Source organism: Eumetopias jubatus, unplaced genomic scaffold (genome assembly GCF_037043125.1).
Source record: "Eumetopias jubatus isolate StellerSeaLion01/CBP00866 unplaced genomic scaffold, mEumJub1_p1.0 scaffold_4, whole genome shotgun sequence".
Taxonomy (NCBI): Eukaryota; Metazoa; Chordata; class Mammalia; order Carnivora; family Otariidae; genus Eumetopias; species Eumetopias jubatus.
Genome location: NW_028274810.1, coordinates 92,248,909 through 92,264,111, shown reverse-complemented (window position 1 = coordinate 92,264,111; position 15,203 = coordinate 92,248,909). Strand labels below are relative to the sequence as shown.

The 15,203-nt window shown below is 58.3% G+C and overlaps 1 protein-coding gene across 1 annotated transcript; it reads right to left on the bottom strand.

Annotated features, from left to right (window-relative positions):
- Positions 1–239: 239 nt before the first annotated feature.
- On the bottom strand, positions 240–2,320 carry CAMK2N1 (calcium/calmodulin dependent protein kinase II inhibitor 1). The gene is made up of 2 exons (XM_028090827.2): positions 2,155–2,320; positions 240–607 (listed from the first exon to the last, which is right to left on the bottom strand). The coding sequence occupies exons 1-2, from the start codon at positions 2,318–2,320 to the stop codon at positions 537–539; spliced, it is 237 nt and encodes a 78-aa protein (XP_027946628.1). The 3' UTR covers positions 240–536.
- Positions 2,321–15,203: the final 12,883 nt, after the last annotated feature.

Below are 15,203 nucleotides of genomic sequence, written 5' to 3'. Positions count from 1 at the left end.
GATTTTCCGTACATCCAAGGATAACAACATAAAAAAATAAAACCGGACAGCTTTCACATCCAAGTGCACAGAATCATTTTTGCAAGATTAAATAATGTAAACATTGGGAACAGCCAAATCAGCGAAGAATGCCAACACCTCAAAACACCCGGTGTTGCCGCTTCATTATTTAAGTGGTTCAAAATCCAGATCTATAATTGCGCAATATTCACTGTGTATAAAAAGAAATGGATATTAATTTTGACAAATAGCTGCAACTGAGACTTCTTTATTTCTTTATATGTGTATATAGTGATTTTTAAATTTTTAAAATTTTTTTTTTAATTTTTATTTTTGCTGAGGAGCCCAGAGCCTTCTCCTCCTCCTTCTCACGCCTCGTCTGTCTCCCGGCCCGACACGAGATACAGGTTGGTGATTTCATCGTGGGTAGCAAGCTAGTAATACATTTCAAAGTGCTTTCTCTTTTCATGCTCTTTTTGCCAATAACTGTTACCGCGCCGTTCTTACTCTCCCTTAACTCATTGTCTTTGGGGGAGTTAGACACCAGGAGGTGCCTTGTCTGTCATATTTTTCAGCACGTCATCAATCCTATCATCTTCAATAACAACTGCAAAAAAAAAAAAGGGGGGGAGAAAAGGAGACGTGAGCGCGCCTGGGCCTCGCCGGGGGTCTCCGACGTCGCCCGTTCCGCCCGGGGACTGGGAAATGCGGGAGGCCGAGGGAGAGGTTGGGGGGGGTTCCCCGCGCGCGCTGACACAGCCCCCAACCTCTTCTGTCTCTGCGGGGGGACGCTGTGCTGCTTCCCTCTGAACCGCTCCCCCCCACCCCAGGCTGCGTCCGGGTTCGGTTCTGAGAAAAGGCAACGGAAAGGGCGCAAATCCCGCAGGCCCGGCCGCAGCCGAGACACGCACTGGCCGCGTCCTCACCCCACGGCACCTCCCCGAGCGCATTTATTTAGAAAGAAGGCTCCCCGGCAGAAGAGGGCGGGGAGGAGGTGCCAAGCTCTCCGGGTCGGGGACCCTCGGGGGTGCCCAGAGAGCGGCGCGGGTGGCCCAGGCTCTGGGTACGGAGGTGCGCGGAGCAAGGGGGCACGCGGGGGCCCGGGGGCCGGGGGCCACGGCGCGCGGCGGGTCCGGGATCTGACCTCGCCAGGGCGGGCGGCCCCTCCTGCGCGCCCCCTCCGCGCAGCCCGCCGCCGCAGAGGTCAGAGCCTCCCCGCGCTGCCGGCCTCCCGCCGGCCCCTCCGCCTCTCTCACCACCTCTACCTAGCTAGCCTCGTCTTCCTCAGTCCCGCCATCAGTCTCTCGGCGTGGCCGTCGCCTGTCGAGGTCTCTGGGTCTCCCCCCGTCTGGGGTGTCGGACTCCCTCATTGTTTCAGCTGCTTCTCTGTCCTCCGACTGGGTGCCCGGCTTGCTGTCTCTCCCGCTCTGGCTCCCTCTCCCGAGCTTTGTCTCGGCCTCTGCCCCTCTCGGTCTCCCCCGATCCACCACCCGCCTCCCCCCACCAGCCCCCCATCTCTGCGTCTCAGTATCTCCGGGCGGCTCTCGGTCCCCCTCATTGTCCCCGCGCCTCTGGAGCTCCTCTCCTAGCCTCTCTGCGTCCCAGTCTCCCGCCGCTCCCCCCCCCCCGACCCGGCTTTTCCAGCTCCCGCGCCGCGCGCTCGGACTTGGCCAACCCCTCCCCCTGCTAAGTAACAATGAGAAGCCCGTGCGCCCCGAAAGCCCCTCGTCTTCCCCGCGGGAGTGGGGTCCCCCCAGCAGTTCTCCACGCCGTCTCTTGGGGAGCCCTGGGGACCCCCTCCCCACCGGGTTATAGAGCGAGTGCAGCCGCGACTACACTGCGCAAAAGGGGAGGGGGGTAGAAATCGAAAAGCAAACTTTGGCGCGGGTGGGGACCCGGGAATAACCTTCCAGCCCCCGCGGCAGCTCGAGGCCGCCACGCCCCCTGGGTGACCCCAACCGGAATCAGGCTGAGGGGGAGGGGTTTCCGCGGCCGGCCGGTGCCCGACCCGCAGTGCTGGATCCCCCCCCAGTTCCGCGCGATGGGATTCCATTCGGTCGGAACCGGCTCCCGGGTGCGGAAGAGCCCCACACACCTCGGCCAGGCCTCGGCGCCCAAGAAAAGGGGCGTCCGGGGAGGGGACCGCGAACTCACCCCGCTTGCTCCGGCCGATCTGGCCCAGCTTGGGCGGCCGCTTGTTCTGCCCGGCGCCGAAGAAGTTGTTGGTGTCCTGCAGGCGGCAGGAGAAGATCTGGCCCACGTCGCCGCCGTCGCCGTAGGGGCTCAGCTTCTCGTCGCCGTAGGGCAGCACCTCCGACATGGTCGCGTCCGGGGGCTCCGCGGCGGCGCCTCCTCCGCCCGCGTCCCCGCCCGCGGCGGACAGGGTCAGCGGCGCTGGGGCCGGGGGCGGCCGGCCGGGGACGGCCCGCGGGCTGCTGCGGCGGTGGCGCCGGCGAGGGACCGGGGGTCACCGCTGGGGCGAGAGCGCGCCGCCCGCCCGAGCGACCCGGCGAGCGCCCGGCGCTGCGCTGCGCTGCGCTCCCGCTCGGCGCGCGAGTGGCTGCTGCTCCCGCACCGGCGAGCAGGACTCACATCCTCGGCGCGCCCGGGCGCTGGGCGGGGGCCGGGCCGGGCGGGGCCGCGAGCCGGAGCGGGAGGGGGGGGTGTCCCGGCGAGCCCGCGGGGCGCGGGGCCGAGGAGGGCGCACCCCGGGGAGCCCGGCTGGCCGGTCCTGCGGCGAGTGCGGGCGGCGGCGGCGCGGCTTCGGGGAGGCTGACTGGGGAGCGGCGAGCGGCGGGGCGCGGAGGGGCGGAGGGGGAGGGGAGCGAGGGAGGAGGGAGGGCACGGGGGTGGAGGGGAGAGGATGCCCGGAGGGAGGGAGGGGAGAGAGAAACCGGGAGGGAGACGGCGAGAAAAACAGAGGAGAAAGGGAGAGGGAGGCAGGGGGACCGGCAGGGAGAGACGGAGGGGAGGGAGAGAAGAAAGGGGAGGCAGCGACGCGTCCGGCTCGCCGCGGCCGAGGGAGGAGCGGAGAGGAGCGGGGCCGGGGCCGGCGGGGAGAGAAAGAGGGTCGGGGAAGGAAGGCGGAGAGTGGGAGCGAGCGGAGGAGGAGTCCGGGACGGAGGAGCCAGCCCGCGAGCGAGCTGCGAGCGAGAAATGCCGGCCGCGGCGCGGAGGCGAGGCGCGGGGAGGAGGGCGGGAGGAGGGCGGGGACGAGGGGACCCGGGGCCGCGGGGAGAGATCCCTGGAAGCCGCGCGACGTCACGGGGCCGCGCGGGCCGGCCCGGGCCGCGGCTCGCTTCCTGCCCCCGCCCCCGGCCCCCGCCGGCCCGCCGGCGCCCAGGGGCCCCCCGCGAGCCCCGCCCCGGCCCGGCGGCCTCCCGGCGCCTCCTTCCCCCGCACCCCTCCCGCGGGGTGTTTACCCGGCCCTGAGCCGGTGCACGCCGGACCCGCCGCCCGCTCGGCCTCCCGCGGGGCGGGGCGGGGCGGGCGGGGAGCCGGGAGCGGGGGGAGGGGGGGCGAGGCGGGGGGGGAGCGGACCAAAGACCACACGCCGGGAAGGACAGATGGACGCCGGTCTCCCCGGAGGCCAAAGGTCGGAGGAGGCGAGGGCGACCTGAGGACACAGCCTCCCCCTCCGGCCTCAAACCAGGGAGCCCCCTCCCCCACCACACTGGCGCCCCACTTCACACACCCGGGGCTCGGCCCCTTGGGCCTCACCCCCTCCTTCCCCCGCTGCGATCGCCCTGGAAGGCCCTGCTGCCCAGCCGAGGCTCAGAGGCTCAGGACTCGGGCTCCCGAGGGGCCTCCGGGTGGAGGCGGAAGGGGGGAGGGGGGCAGCCCCGCCTCCCGGAGGAGAGGGGAGCACCTCATTACGCCGGGCTCGCCCGGGATGCCCGGCTCTGGGCGTCCGCTGCCTCCTCCCCCGGGGACGCCCCGGGCCTGCAGCCCTCTGCCCTGGGGGACCTCCCTGCCAGCAACAGCCTCGAGCCCCTGGGGAGAGAATGTGGCTTCTGTGGCGAGGAGTGGGCTCCCGGTCCCAGGAGGGAGACCGGGGCAGCCCCCAGAGGCCTGGGAGGCGCATCTGCCAAGCAGATCCTAACTCCGAGGGGGCAAGTTGCGTGAGGAGGGCTCATTATCTTCGCCCAGAGCCAACAGCACCTGCTCTCCCCCTGGAGACCGCCTTCACTCGGCAGAGCCAGCCTGACCAGAGAGAGGCAACCGTCCCAAGGTCGTGGAACCTGCTGAAGGCAGGTCTAGGGTGAAGTCTCAGCTGGCTCAGTTGCTGCCCCTGCATCTGGTCCCATCCTTAGTGACTCTCTCCTTCATTCTAGAACTCTGGGTCGGGGCAGGCTGGAGGGAAAGGGGTGTGGTTTTTTAGTGACATAACATCTGGTAGAGGGGGCTACCTGAGAGGAACCAGCCCAGCCCTCTCCCCCAACTACGCAAAAGGGTACCCTGCCCAGAGGCCAGGCACCTGGGGGAGAGGGGAGGAAGGGGGCCGAGAAAGGGGAGGCAGAGACGGTGGGACAGGTGGAATGGGTGTGGAGTGGGAGTCAGGCCTGGGTTTGAGTCCCTATCCTGTCATGGGCTAGCTGTGTGACTTGGGACAAGTCATGTCCCCTCGCTGAACTTCCATAATCTCAGCTTTAAAATGGGGCATGTGGCTGGCTAGCTGCCTGGGTGCCTCACAGGACTCTTAGCAAAACAAAATGAAATCAAGCTCCTGGTGCTTAATGAGAAAGAACACTAGCACTTCATTCATTCCCACTTCAGAGCTCTCTGAGCCGGGAGGATCCGTGAGGGATGATCCAGCCCAGCCTCCTCATTGACAAAGGGGGCGACTGAGACCCTGAGAGAGAGGCTCAGGGGCTCGCCCCACATCCCCCCGCGTGTCAGCTTGTCGGTGCAGGTCTGCAGTTTCCCTTTGCTTCCCTCCACAAGCCGCCCCATTCATGAAGGCTCCACAGAGCGTCTGCTTTTGCTTTGAGGTTAGCACCAGGCCAAATGCTGGAAGAGAAAAGCCGTAACAAGCAGGATGATCAAGTTACAACAAGAAGCTCTTACATTTGTATTCTGCTTTTCTGTTTTTCCCCCAACGCATTTCACCTCCATTATTGACCTTGCTTCTCAAAATAAATACCTTCTGAGGTAAAAAGAGGAGACCTTGCATCCTCTAACTGATATTCGCAGAAAGGGGATAAGGGACTTGCCAAGGTCGCAGGCCAGTGATGGAGCCAGGAGAAGCCACTCTTCCCAGTTGTGGTTCCAGATCCTTATAGGGGACACTCCATGCAGGGCTGGGACCACTGTGATCACCTGGTTCCCTCCGTGCTGCTGAGTTATGAAGCAATTTACACAATGAGCATCTAGCACAGTCCCCACTGTACAGAGGTGAGCACCGCAGCACCGGGAGGGCCGAGGAGCCCTGCACACACAGCAACCGAGAGGAAGGAGATAAGCCGACTTCTACACCCCATCTGTTTTTTGGTTTTCCTTGCCCTGTTGCAAATAAGGTTAAAGGTGGAAGCATTGCACCTTCCCAACTCAGTACCCACCCCCTTCCTGAAGCACACCCCCCCCCCACATGCACCCCAGACAGGGGCCACTGGACAGTCAGAAAAGCATTTCCATGACTATTACCTCCTTGGAGCCTTCCCTTAGCCTTTAGAAGCTGCAGGACTGAGACAGTCAGGCCCATTTTACAGATAAGGTACCTGAAGCTTGGCTGGTGTCTCCAAGTTCAGGCGGCAGTTCTGCAGGAGCAAGCGCGAATCAGTGTGACGTTCCTGTACCTCTACCCCGCCCAGCTGTCTCTGTTACAAAGGCCGCGCTCAATCCTCCCTTCTGTCCAGACTTCAGTGGGGGCATCTCTTTATCTCCGGGGCGCTAGACCAGGATGCAGACACATCCTGGGGATCCCTGCGTTCTCTTCTAAAGCTGAGGGGCTGGCTCTGAGCCAGATGCCCAGGGCTGTGTTGAGGATGCCAGGGCCAGGTGGAGGCGTGGACCAAGTAAGACAGGAGTGGAAGCTGCCTTACCTACTACCCAGCAAGGAAGACTGGTGGTACACGGTCTAGTGCAGTAGCCCCGGGGGGGGAGGGGGAGGGGGCAGCCTTCACTGGGGCTGCCACATTCAAATCCCTAACGTGGCATTTCCTAACTCTGTGATTATTTCACCTCATGGTGCCTCAGTTCTCTCATCTGTCGAATGGGGCTAATAATATTCTTATTTGGTCAGGTTTGTTCCAGGAAAAGATATCATACAAGCATCATATGCCTGATACATAGTAAGTCCTGGATGAACATAGTTTGCATCCTCAGCTATCGACTCTCTTTGTGGCCTTGAATAAGCTAGTTCTTGCCCCTCGGCCTCTGACTCCACATCACAAAATAGGAAACTTGAAGAAAATCACATCTTTTTTTTCAGCTGCAAAATCAGCCAGTTCTCCCAAATCTAAAGTAGACAAAACCTCCTTGAGGCAAAAGTGGGGGGCTTCCCCCCAAACTTCATCCGAAAGCTCCTTCACGGGACCCTAGGACTCCGCAGAACTGAGGACCACAGGACTGGGCCACGCCCACAGCCCCTTGGGCACAGACATTCCCCCCGGTTGAAGTGCTAGGTCTTGGCAAGTCCCTGCTGTGCACTGAGCCCTACACCAGGGTTGGGGGGACAAAGGGAAAGCCAGCCCCAGCAGTACCCAGCACAAAATCTGGCACACAGTGGTTCCCTTTGTGTCCTTCGCCTATCTCCTACCCAGACGGGAAACTGAGGCAAGAGCGGCTGCAGCAGAGAGCAATGGCAAGACTCAGAGAAGAGTGCAGCTGTGGGACACCTCAGCCCCAGGTACCCTGCCACAGAGGGGAGGACAGGGAATGCCGAGCCTCAGCAGGGCTGGCTCCGACCCTAGCCTTCCGTCAGCAGGGAAGGCCAGGACGCTGTCCGAGGTCAGTGGCCAGCTGGTCACCTCCAGAGAGGCTAAGTGGCCTCCCAGCAGGGCACCACCACTCTGAGCCAAGCCTGGATGCCATCCCGCGTCACCCCCACCCCTCTCGGCTCCTGGACGGAACCTGGGCGCGGCCAGGCAGGGCCTCGGCCCCCCAGCTCCCCACTCACGCACATACGCACGGACACACGCGGTGAGAGAGAGGCGTGTTAACTCACGCACGTGGTTTAGGCCTCGAATCAAAGAACAATAAGAGAAGAATTCATGCATCTCTCACTCCTTCAGCGAATGTGTGTTGAGGACTTTTGTGGCCGCACCGTACTTCCCCCAGGACAGCTCAAGGACTCTTCTTCCCTTCATCTGTCTAATCACCAAGACCCTTTCTTCCAGAAAATATCTTACAAGAAACCTCAGTAAATAAAAAATAGATAAAGGGCCAGCTGCTGGGGAGCTAGGGGCTCAAGACCCACACTTTGGGGGGTCCCCCCATATTCCCTGAAGGATCTCCAAAGAATGCCCAGAGCTTTAGACAGCTCAGTGGGAAACCACCCGTAGAGTTTATCTGGTCCAGTCTCCTCCCATTACAGACGGGAAACTGGGGCCCCCCCATGGGGCTTGCTGGAACCAAGGGCTCCCCCCTGCTCTTAGTGCTGCATCACTCAGCCCACCCAGAACTGTATGGGGGCGGGCAGCTGCAGCAACCCAGGATTAGTCAGAAAATAAAAGGGCTTTTCTCAACAAGGAAGTTTGCTGTATTTCAGATAAAATACATAAAAGGATCAGAGGGTAATTTTTTAAGTTTCTATTGTACCCACAGCCCACAAGGTAGGAGTCCCACAGGCTCTTCAGCAAAACCTAAGGAAGGGTGAGGACAGCAGGGAGGAGTTTAGGAGCCAGATGTCACCAGAAAATGAAAAGGGGATATTCGGTAGTGTCCTGAATGTGCTCTCCCCCACCCTCCTCATTCCACATCCTCACAGGGAGGAGGGAGGGAGGGAGGGGTCCCGGAGCTCTACATCCCAGAGCCGCTCTGCCTACAGCCCCCAAACCAGATCGAGCGGCTGGGGTGCTGGGGCTCTGTGCCACCCTGGAAAACGATAGAGCCTCTAGGAGTGGGAAAAAAGAGGGCCTCAGACAGGCCTAGTGCCATAGTGCTCTTGTGCATCCTCAGGACCCTAGGGGCAGACAAAGGCAGGTACACATTTAACCCTGCGGACACACGGGGGAGGCTCAGGAGCCTGGGAACTGTGGTCTGGCTCTGAAGCCTGGGCCCTGAATACTTTACCCACATGTCGGCCTTCGTCTGTCTAGAGCTCCCAAGAGGCCCAAAGTCCGCTGATGAAAGAGCCCCTGACCCCACCAGAACAATGAGCTGAGCTAAAGGGGACGAAGAAGGAGCTGACCCCAGCAAGTTCAGAAAAGGCCACCACCACCTTCTGATCCCAAACTCCCACTGCCCAGTACTACTAAGAGCTTACCAGACCCCAGATCATGCTAATGGCTACTCATGATTACCTTGGGAGTGACCGTGCTCTGTCTTATACCATCTGTAAGGGTCTGCGGCCAGGGAAGTTGAGAGGTAAGCCAGAGCTGCAAGGAATGGCCCAGGAGAGGCAGCTGGTCTGACTCAAGGCTGAGCTCCCAACTGTTGGGCGACAGTGCCTCCCTGAGGACACCTGGGAGTCACCAAACCAGAGACAAGCCTCTTCCGGTCTCTACACCTCGGCCTACCCACAGATATGGAGGGGTTGTAGATTAAAGAGTCCAGACCTCTTGCAGGCCAGGGACTCTTTGGAAATCTCATAAAAGAGATGGATTCTCTTTCCCAGAAGCAGGAAATTGTGTACCCGGTTCCCAGGGGACCTCTGAACCCCCGTGGCCCCTTAGAAAAGAGGGTAGGACTAGATCCTACAAATGCCATTCCCCACCAGTCTCCTGTGACAACAGAAGGGCTTTTTACATCTGAAGCCCAGAGGCCCTCACTCCTGCCTCTCCCCCAAACCTGGGGTCAGACCTATGGTGGCTCAAGCCTGAGCAGAGGAATGTGGCCACTGACTTCTGAGCCCGCTGAGGGGCTGTGCGCAGCTCTGGACCCTTCCACCTCCACTGGCTGTTAGTCAAGAACTTGCCCATCCCCTGGATGCGATGTCATTTCAGGTCCCTGAGGACGAGTAAGGGTGGCAAGGCAGAGAAGAGGTACTTTCCCACTCCCCAGAGGGGGAAAGCCGGTTCCAAACAGGTAAGATGAGCTGCCCTGCCAGAGACAATGCTGGAACCAAGACCCCAAGTCTCCCAGCACAGATCTGTTTACCGGACCTGCTGAAGAGCAAGTAAAAGAGGGTAAATCAGAAGACCCGTGCCAATCCCAGCTACACCCCTTCCTACACCCCTTCCTACACCATATCCACGGATGTGGATGCCGTCACTTCCCCCTCTGAGCCAGAATTCCTCTTAGCTCTGAAAGGGGGGTAACCAGATCAGCCTCAAAGGGAGATTTACGGATCAGATGAGGTGCTGTGGGGTCACTGCTGGGGACAGCCCCACGCCGTGAGTCCCGCCACCTAAAGCCCTCCGGGGGTAGACAGAAGGGCCCTTGCTCCCTAGGAAAGGAACTCCCTATGTGACAGGAAGGGGAGAAGAGGGAGGAGCAGCCACTGCACGGTCACAGAGCCCTCCCCATCCTGCCTGGCCTGGGCAGGGGCTGGGGAAGGAGGAAATCCGATCTGCAAGCGCAGGGGCCAAGTACAGGTGAGAAAGATGGGAGGTGAGCCAGCCCCACGGAAGCAGCAGGAGACAGAAGCAGAGGACCTAAGAAAGCCTGGGGGTGGGGGGGGGGGCGGGGGCTGGGAGGACAGATCCACACGCGGAGGAAGAAACTCTTACACACCCTGGGAGGCAAGAGGCAAACAGGGCAGATTAAGAGGCAGGACTGCCGAGGAAAGTAGTTGACAAGAGGGAACAGGGCAGGGGACAGAGGGGCTGGGCACTTTGACGAGGGGGACAGGAGAGACAAGAGCAAGGACAGCAGGCCCGGCTGAGAGAAGCTTCTTTCTTTCTCCTGCTGAGAAAACGCTTCTTGTGCGGAGAATCAGAATCTATGCCATACAATTTTTTTTAAGCATCCTTTACCAGTATGAAGTCATTTGAGTATTTTAAGAACATGTGATGCATTATGCATATCTCGTTTTTGTTGAAAGAAATCATGGTTAGTATATTTAAAGACGTGAATGCCTGGGAAATTATTGGGGGAGAAATAGGAGATTTTTTTTCCCCCCAGAATTTTCTGGGCTTCTCAAAACTTTCACATCTGCACCCAGCTTCCTGGTGAGTTGGGCAGAGAAAGGAAGGAACCAGAGAGAAAAATCCCTGCTTCTCCCCTTTCCAGGCTGTGCCCCGCGGGACCTGGGATCTGCAGTTCGAGATCCTCCCAGGTCTGTTCCCGCCCTTCAGAGGAGAGAATATTTGCATAGACCTTTGGAAGAACAGTCTTGGTTGCTCCTGAGGCCTCCAGCCGGCCTCAACCATGGGGGCACAGCGCCACCTGGAGGTCATGGCAGAGCCTGCAGCAGTAGGAGGGATCCCAGGCAGAGTTCTGCGGGGGTGGGGGGGCGGGGGGAAGCGTAGGAAGAAATAGACTATGGACCAACTTATTGCAAGCGTGTATGAAGCTCCACCCTACGAAGCACCTTCAAGGTGCTAGGAAAGATGATGAGGGGCTGGGAGGCCTGCAGCTGGGGCAATTTGGACATTAATATTAATACGACCTGATTTGGCCCTCCCTCCCCCCCCCCCCCCCGAGCCTAGAAAACATTCAGGTTACAGATCCAAGGTGCCTGGCACACTCGGTGCCTAATTAATGCTTGTTGAGTTCAGCTGTGGCCCTCCAGAGTCGTGGCCCAATCCCGGAGGGAGCTGAATTTGAGGAACGTCACGAAAGGGAATCGCTCTGTCAAGGACAGAGGGTAAAGGGCAGGACGGGGAGGGGGGGGGGCCGCCCACGCGCGGTCAGCCCCTCTAACCAAGGCCGGTGTCACTGCTGGGCCTCGTGCGCCCCACTCTTGGGGAAGGGAAATGCCAGGTCCCTTGGCTGGCATCTGGAAAACAATAAGGCAGCTGCAGGGGAAGTGACTAATGAGCACTCCAGGGAGCAATTCAGGACATCTTACATCGAAACTTATCTCATTCAAAATTGATAAGTTAACACTATCTAATTAGAAATGTACTGATCTCCTTGGCTTTAGGGGAATGTGGTCCCGAAGCTGTGGCAGGCAGCTAGCCTGAAGAGGGCCCGGCTTTCATCTATCAGACTTGCAGCCCCAAAGAGGACCTCCACACTGCCCTCCTGGCTCCCTCATCCACGCTTAGACATGCAAAATGTCACAGCTGGATGGAGGTTTGGAGGGCTTCGAATCCAACTTGCTCCATTTACAGACAGAGCTGAGGCCCAGAGAGGTCAAATCACTCCATTTAGATCACGCAGCAACAGAGCCAGGTCCTGAGAGCAGGCCAGCCTTTGGGCTGCCAGTCCAGACTATTTCCCACCACACAATGACATCGTCCCAACTTTCCTGTGCGGAGTCCTCAACATTAGGGTCAGCTCGCTGGTCAGTTCCTCTCATACAGTTTATCTACATTGGCTTGAGGCCCTAAGAGAGGCCCTTCCCTCACTCCTTACAACCAGGTCATGGCCCGCCTCTCTGGTCCAGTAACCGACTCCCACAAGCAGCCTCTCAGGACTGCTTACCCCACGTCTAGTTCACTCGCTAGTCAACTTGCCCATTCCTCGGACATTCACTGCTTAAGCTCTTGGGTTTGGAGTCAGACTGCGTGGGCTTAAATCTTGACTCTCTTGTGAGCTTGGCAAGACACCTGACCACTCTGGGCCTTGGTTTGCTTGCTTGCATTCATTCATTCATTCACTTATTTATTTATTTATTTATTTATTATTTTTATTTATTTATATTTTATCCATTTGAGAGAGAGAAAGCACAAGCGGGGTGGAGGGGGAGAGAAAGAAGCAGGCTCCCCGCTGAGCAGGGAGCCCAACGTGAGGCTCCAACCCAGGATCCTGGGATCGGGACCTGAGCCGAAGGCAGACACTTAACCTACTGAGCCCGCCCGGGTGCCCCGGTTTCCTTCTCTTTAAAGGAAGAATAATACAAACACGTAACTCAGGGTGCAGATTAAATGACATGGATCATGGAGAGCACTTAGTGAGTACCCAGCAAAGAACAAGCCCTAACGTTAGCTCTAACTAGTGTATAGTGATGACCCGAGAAAAAATAAGATGCAGGCAGGTCCTGCCCAAGACAGGGGCAATTCGGTTAAGGGCAGGAGTGAGAAGACTGTATTATGGATTCTCAGGGGAGGAGCACCTAACCCCTCCAAGGCACCTAGGAATGGAGGGGACACCACCTAAAGCTGAGTTGGAAAGGTAAGTAGACGTTAGCAAGGTGAAGAGCCAGGATGCCAGGGGCAGGACTCAGCATGGCATGTCTCAGGAACCTCACTGACTGTGCGACAGGAGCCACAGGCATGGGACGGAGGGATGCAGAAAGGCTTGGACAGCTGGGCTGGGTTACACAGGCCCTCAGATGCCAGGGAAGAGTCAGGGCCTAGGCCTGGAGATGACAGGGGGCCTGGGGAAGTGCTTCAAGCAGAGGGACACGGTCAGGATTAGGTCATTGTGGGGTAAGTCTTCTCTGCTTGGCTCCCCTTCTGCAACGCTGGACTGCCCTTGGTCGGTTTATTTTGAATGGGAATCTGCTCTAACCAGGTCAATTTCAAAGGCTCATCCCAGCTACACTCTTCTGTGAACAGCAAATATGCCCAACAACTGAGGGTCATCACACCTGGCCGATACGGTTTACTGCCTTTAGAATAATGAGGGTATACTAAGACAACTCTGAGCCCTGCGAGGGCAGAGATTGCGTCTTACTCATTTTGCAACTCCAGGCACAGAGATTGCTAAATATACATTTAGCAAATGTTTGTTAGATGAATAAATGCCCATCAGTGAACATGACCGGCTCTTCCTCTGAGCATTCCAGAGGCCCTGCGGGATCATCAGCCTCAGACCCACCGTCCAGTTGGGATTTTCATGGTCTGGGACCAGGGTCATAAAGGGTGCCAGATTGGCCAAGTTTGTCGTGTTGTTGTTTGCTTTTTAAATGTTCCACATATTGTTGCTTCTTAAATTTTCTATCATAATTCTGAATGAGTTAGGATTCCAAAGACCTGCCTCCCGGCTTCTGTTCCATCAAGGTAAGCTAGGGAAACCTCAAAGCCTCTCCCTGTGATACGTAAAACCAGGGTGTGACTGGTGATTGTTGAGGTGCTGACTGGCCAGGAAAACACTGGGTCTGCAACACTCAGTGGTCTGTTGGACAACTTCCCTTCCCCTTTCAGGCTTAAAGTGATAAAAGACAGAAGATGGAGGCTTTCTAGTCAGGCCTTGGTAGCCTTGAGCACATCACATAACCTGCAAATTAGGGTAATACGGTCTCCCCCGCTCGTTTGCCCTAAGTCTTAGGAACGCTGCCTGTAAGGAACCTAACACGGGCTGGCTCACAATGATGTGTGGCTGGAGGCGAACACAGAGCCCTTCTGAGCCTCACTTGTAAGGTGGGGATAACAATGTCCACTCTGTAGGACCCCCCGTGCCCCCTGCATTAATGCACATAAAGTGCCTAGCAGACATTCAAGACACCAGGAGCAGACATTCAAGAGGACTCCTCCTGAAGGTGTCTGTCTAGGATTAAAGTGACTGAGCATAGGGGTTGAGTTAGCAAAAAACTGAAAACACAACTATCCCAAGGTCGGTTCAGCACTAACGTCCTATGGTCCTCCCCTCCCTGTCACTCCCCACTCCCTGGCCTGGGCCCTGTCTGCCCAGGTAGGTCCCGTTCAGTCCTCCTGGAGATGGGGCTCCCAAAATGGAAGGTGGGAACTGCCACAGGGGCAGGAAGCTGAGACAGTGTCAGCCCCACCTGGGCTAGGACTGAGCAGGGACCTCAAATCCAGAACCTGGGTACATGAGTGTTCCTGTTCCCGATGAGCTGTCACTTCCTAAGGCGGGGACTGTGTGCTGCGGTGTGTCTCCCAGGCTCGGCTTGGAGAACAGTTGAGGCAGATTTGGTCCGCCCAGATCGGAGTGGGGCTGGGGTAGAGCGGGTAGCCTTCCCTTTTCGGACTTACTCACGAAATCTGTGCCGAGGGCTGAACTCTCGATAGATGGTCACATACACCGGCCACAGGCGTCTCATTCATGCTCTACTGGAAGCTGGACCGGAGCGCCTGGGTGGCTCGGTCAGTTAAGCGTCTGACTTCGGCTCAGGTCGTGATCTTCTCCGGGTCCCGGGATGGAGCCCCGCATCGGGCTCGTTGCTTGGCATGGAGTCTGCTTGTCCCTCTCCCTCTGCCTCCCCCCACCCATTCATGCTAAGAAATAAAAATCTTAAAAAAAATAACAAAAATAAAAATAAACGAAAGCCGGACCTTCTGACAAAGTCAGGGCTGACGGACAAGGAAAAAGGGGCAGGAGCTTTCAAGGTGATCGGGCGCCCCCTCCCCCTGCCCAGCCCCCAAGCCCTTTCCGCCTCACCAGACCGGACTCAGTACTGGCACGTGGCTTCTCACCTCCGCCTGTTCCACAGCGGGCCCCCTCCATGAACTCGGGAGCGAGGATCCTGTGGGGTAGTCCTGTACACACTGAGGAAATTAGCCACTGCCCGTGAGCAGGAGGGTCAGGGGCTTTGGAACAGCCTGGAGTTTTAATTCAGACCCACCACTTAGTAGCCAGAGGCTGCCAGGCCAGCGAACTTCCCCTCGTGGGTTATTTCCTTCTCTGAGATGCAGAGACCAGGAGAGCCTGCAGGTTTTGTGAGGATCAGCTCACCTTGAAATGAAAGCTCGGGGAAGCGTATAGTACAATACTCTAAATGTTCATCTCCTCCCTGCTGTCCCCCAGCATCCCACCCCGGCCCCATCGTGTCACTGCCTGTCTGCTCAGGACTTCTCAGTGAGGCCAGGGCCACCTAGGGGCTGCTCTCCAGGACACCCGCCCCCAGACCTCCGCCTCACCAAACTGCCGAACACCCCCTGTGGGAGCCCCACAGCATCTCTTTGCCCAGGAGGTGGGCACACAGAGAGGCTTCAAGGTCTCTAGATCATTCCACCACGGTGAGAGTCAGTCCCATTTCATGCAAGCCTCAGCCAAACCACCAAACTTTCGTTGACAAAGCAACAGGCTAACAC

Excerpts from the sequence above, each read along its gene's own strand:
- CAMK2N1 (XM_028090827.2), bottom strand. The coding sequence starts at position 2,320 with ATGTCGGAGGTGCTGCCCTACGGCGACGAGAAGCTGAGCCCCTACGGC. Across the intron at positions 608-2,154 it reads GATCGGCCGGAGCAAGCGGG|TTGTTATTGAAGATGATAGG; the intron begins GTGAGTTCGCGG and ends TTTTTTTTGCAG.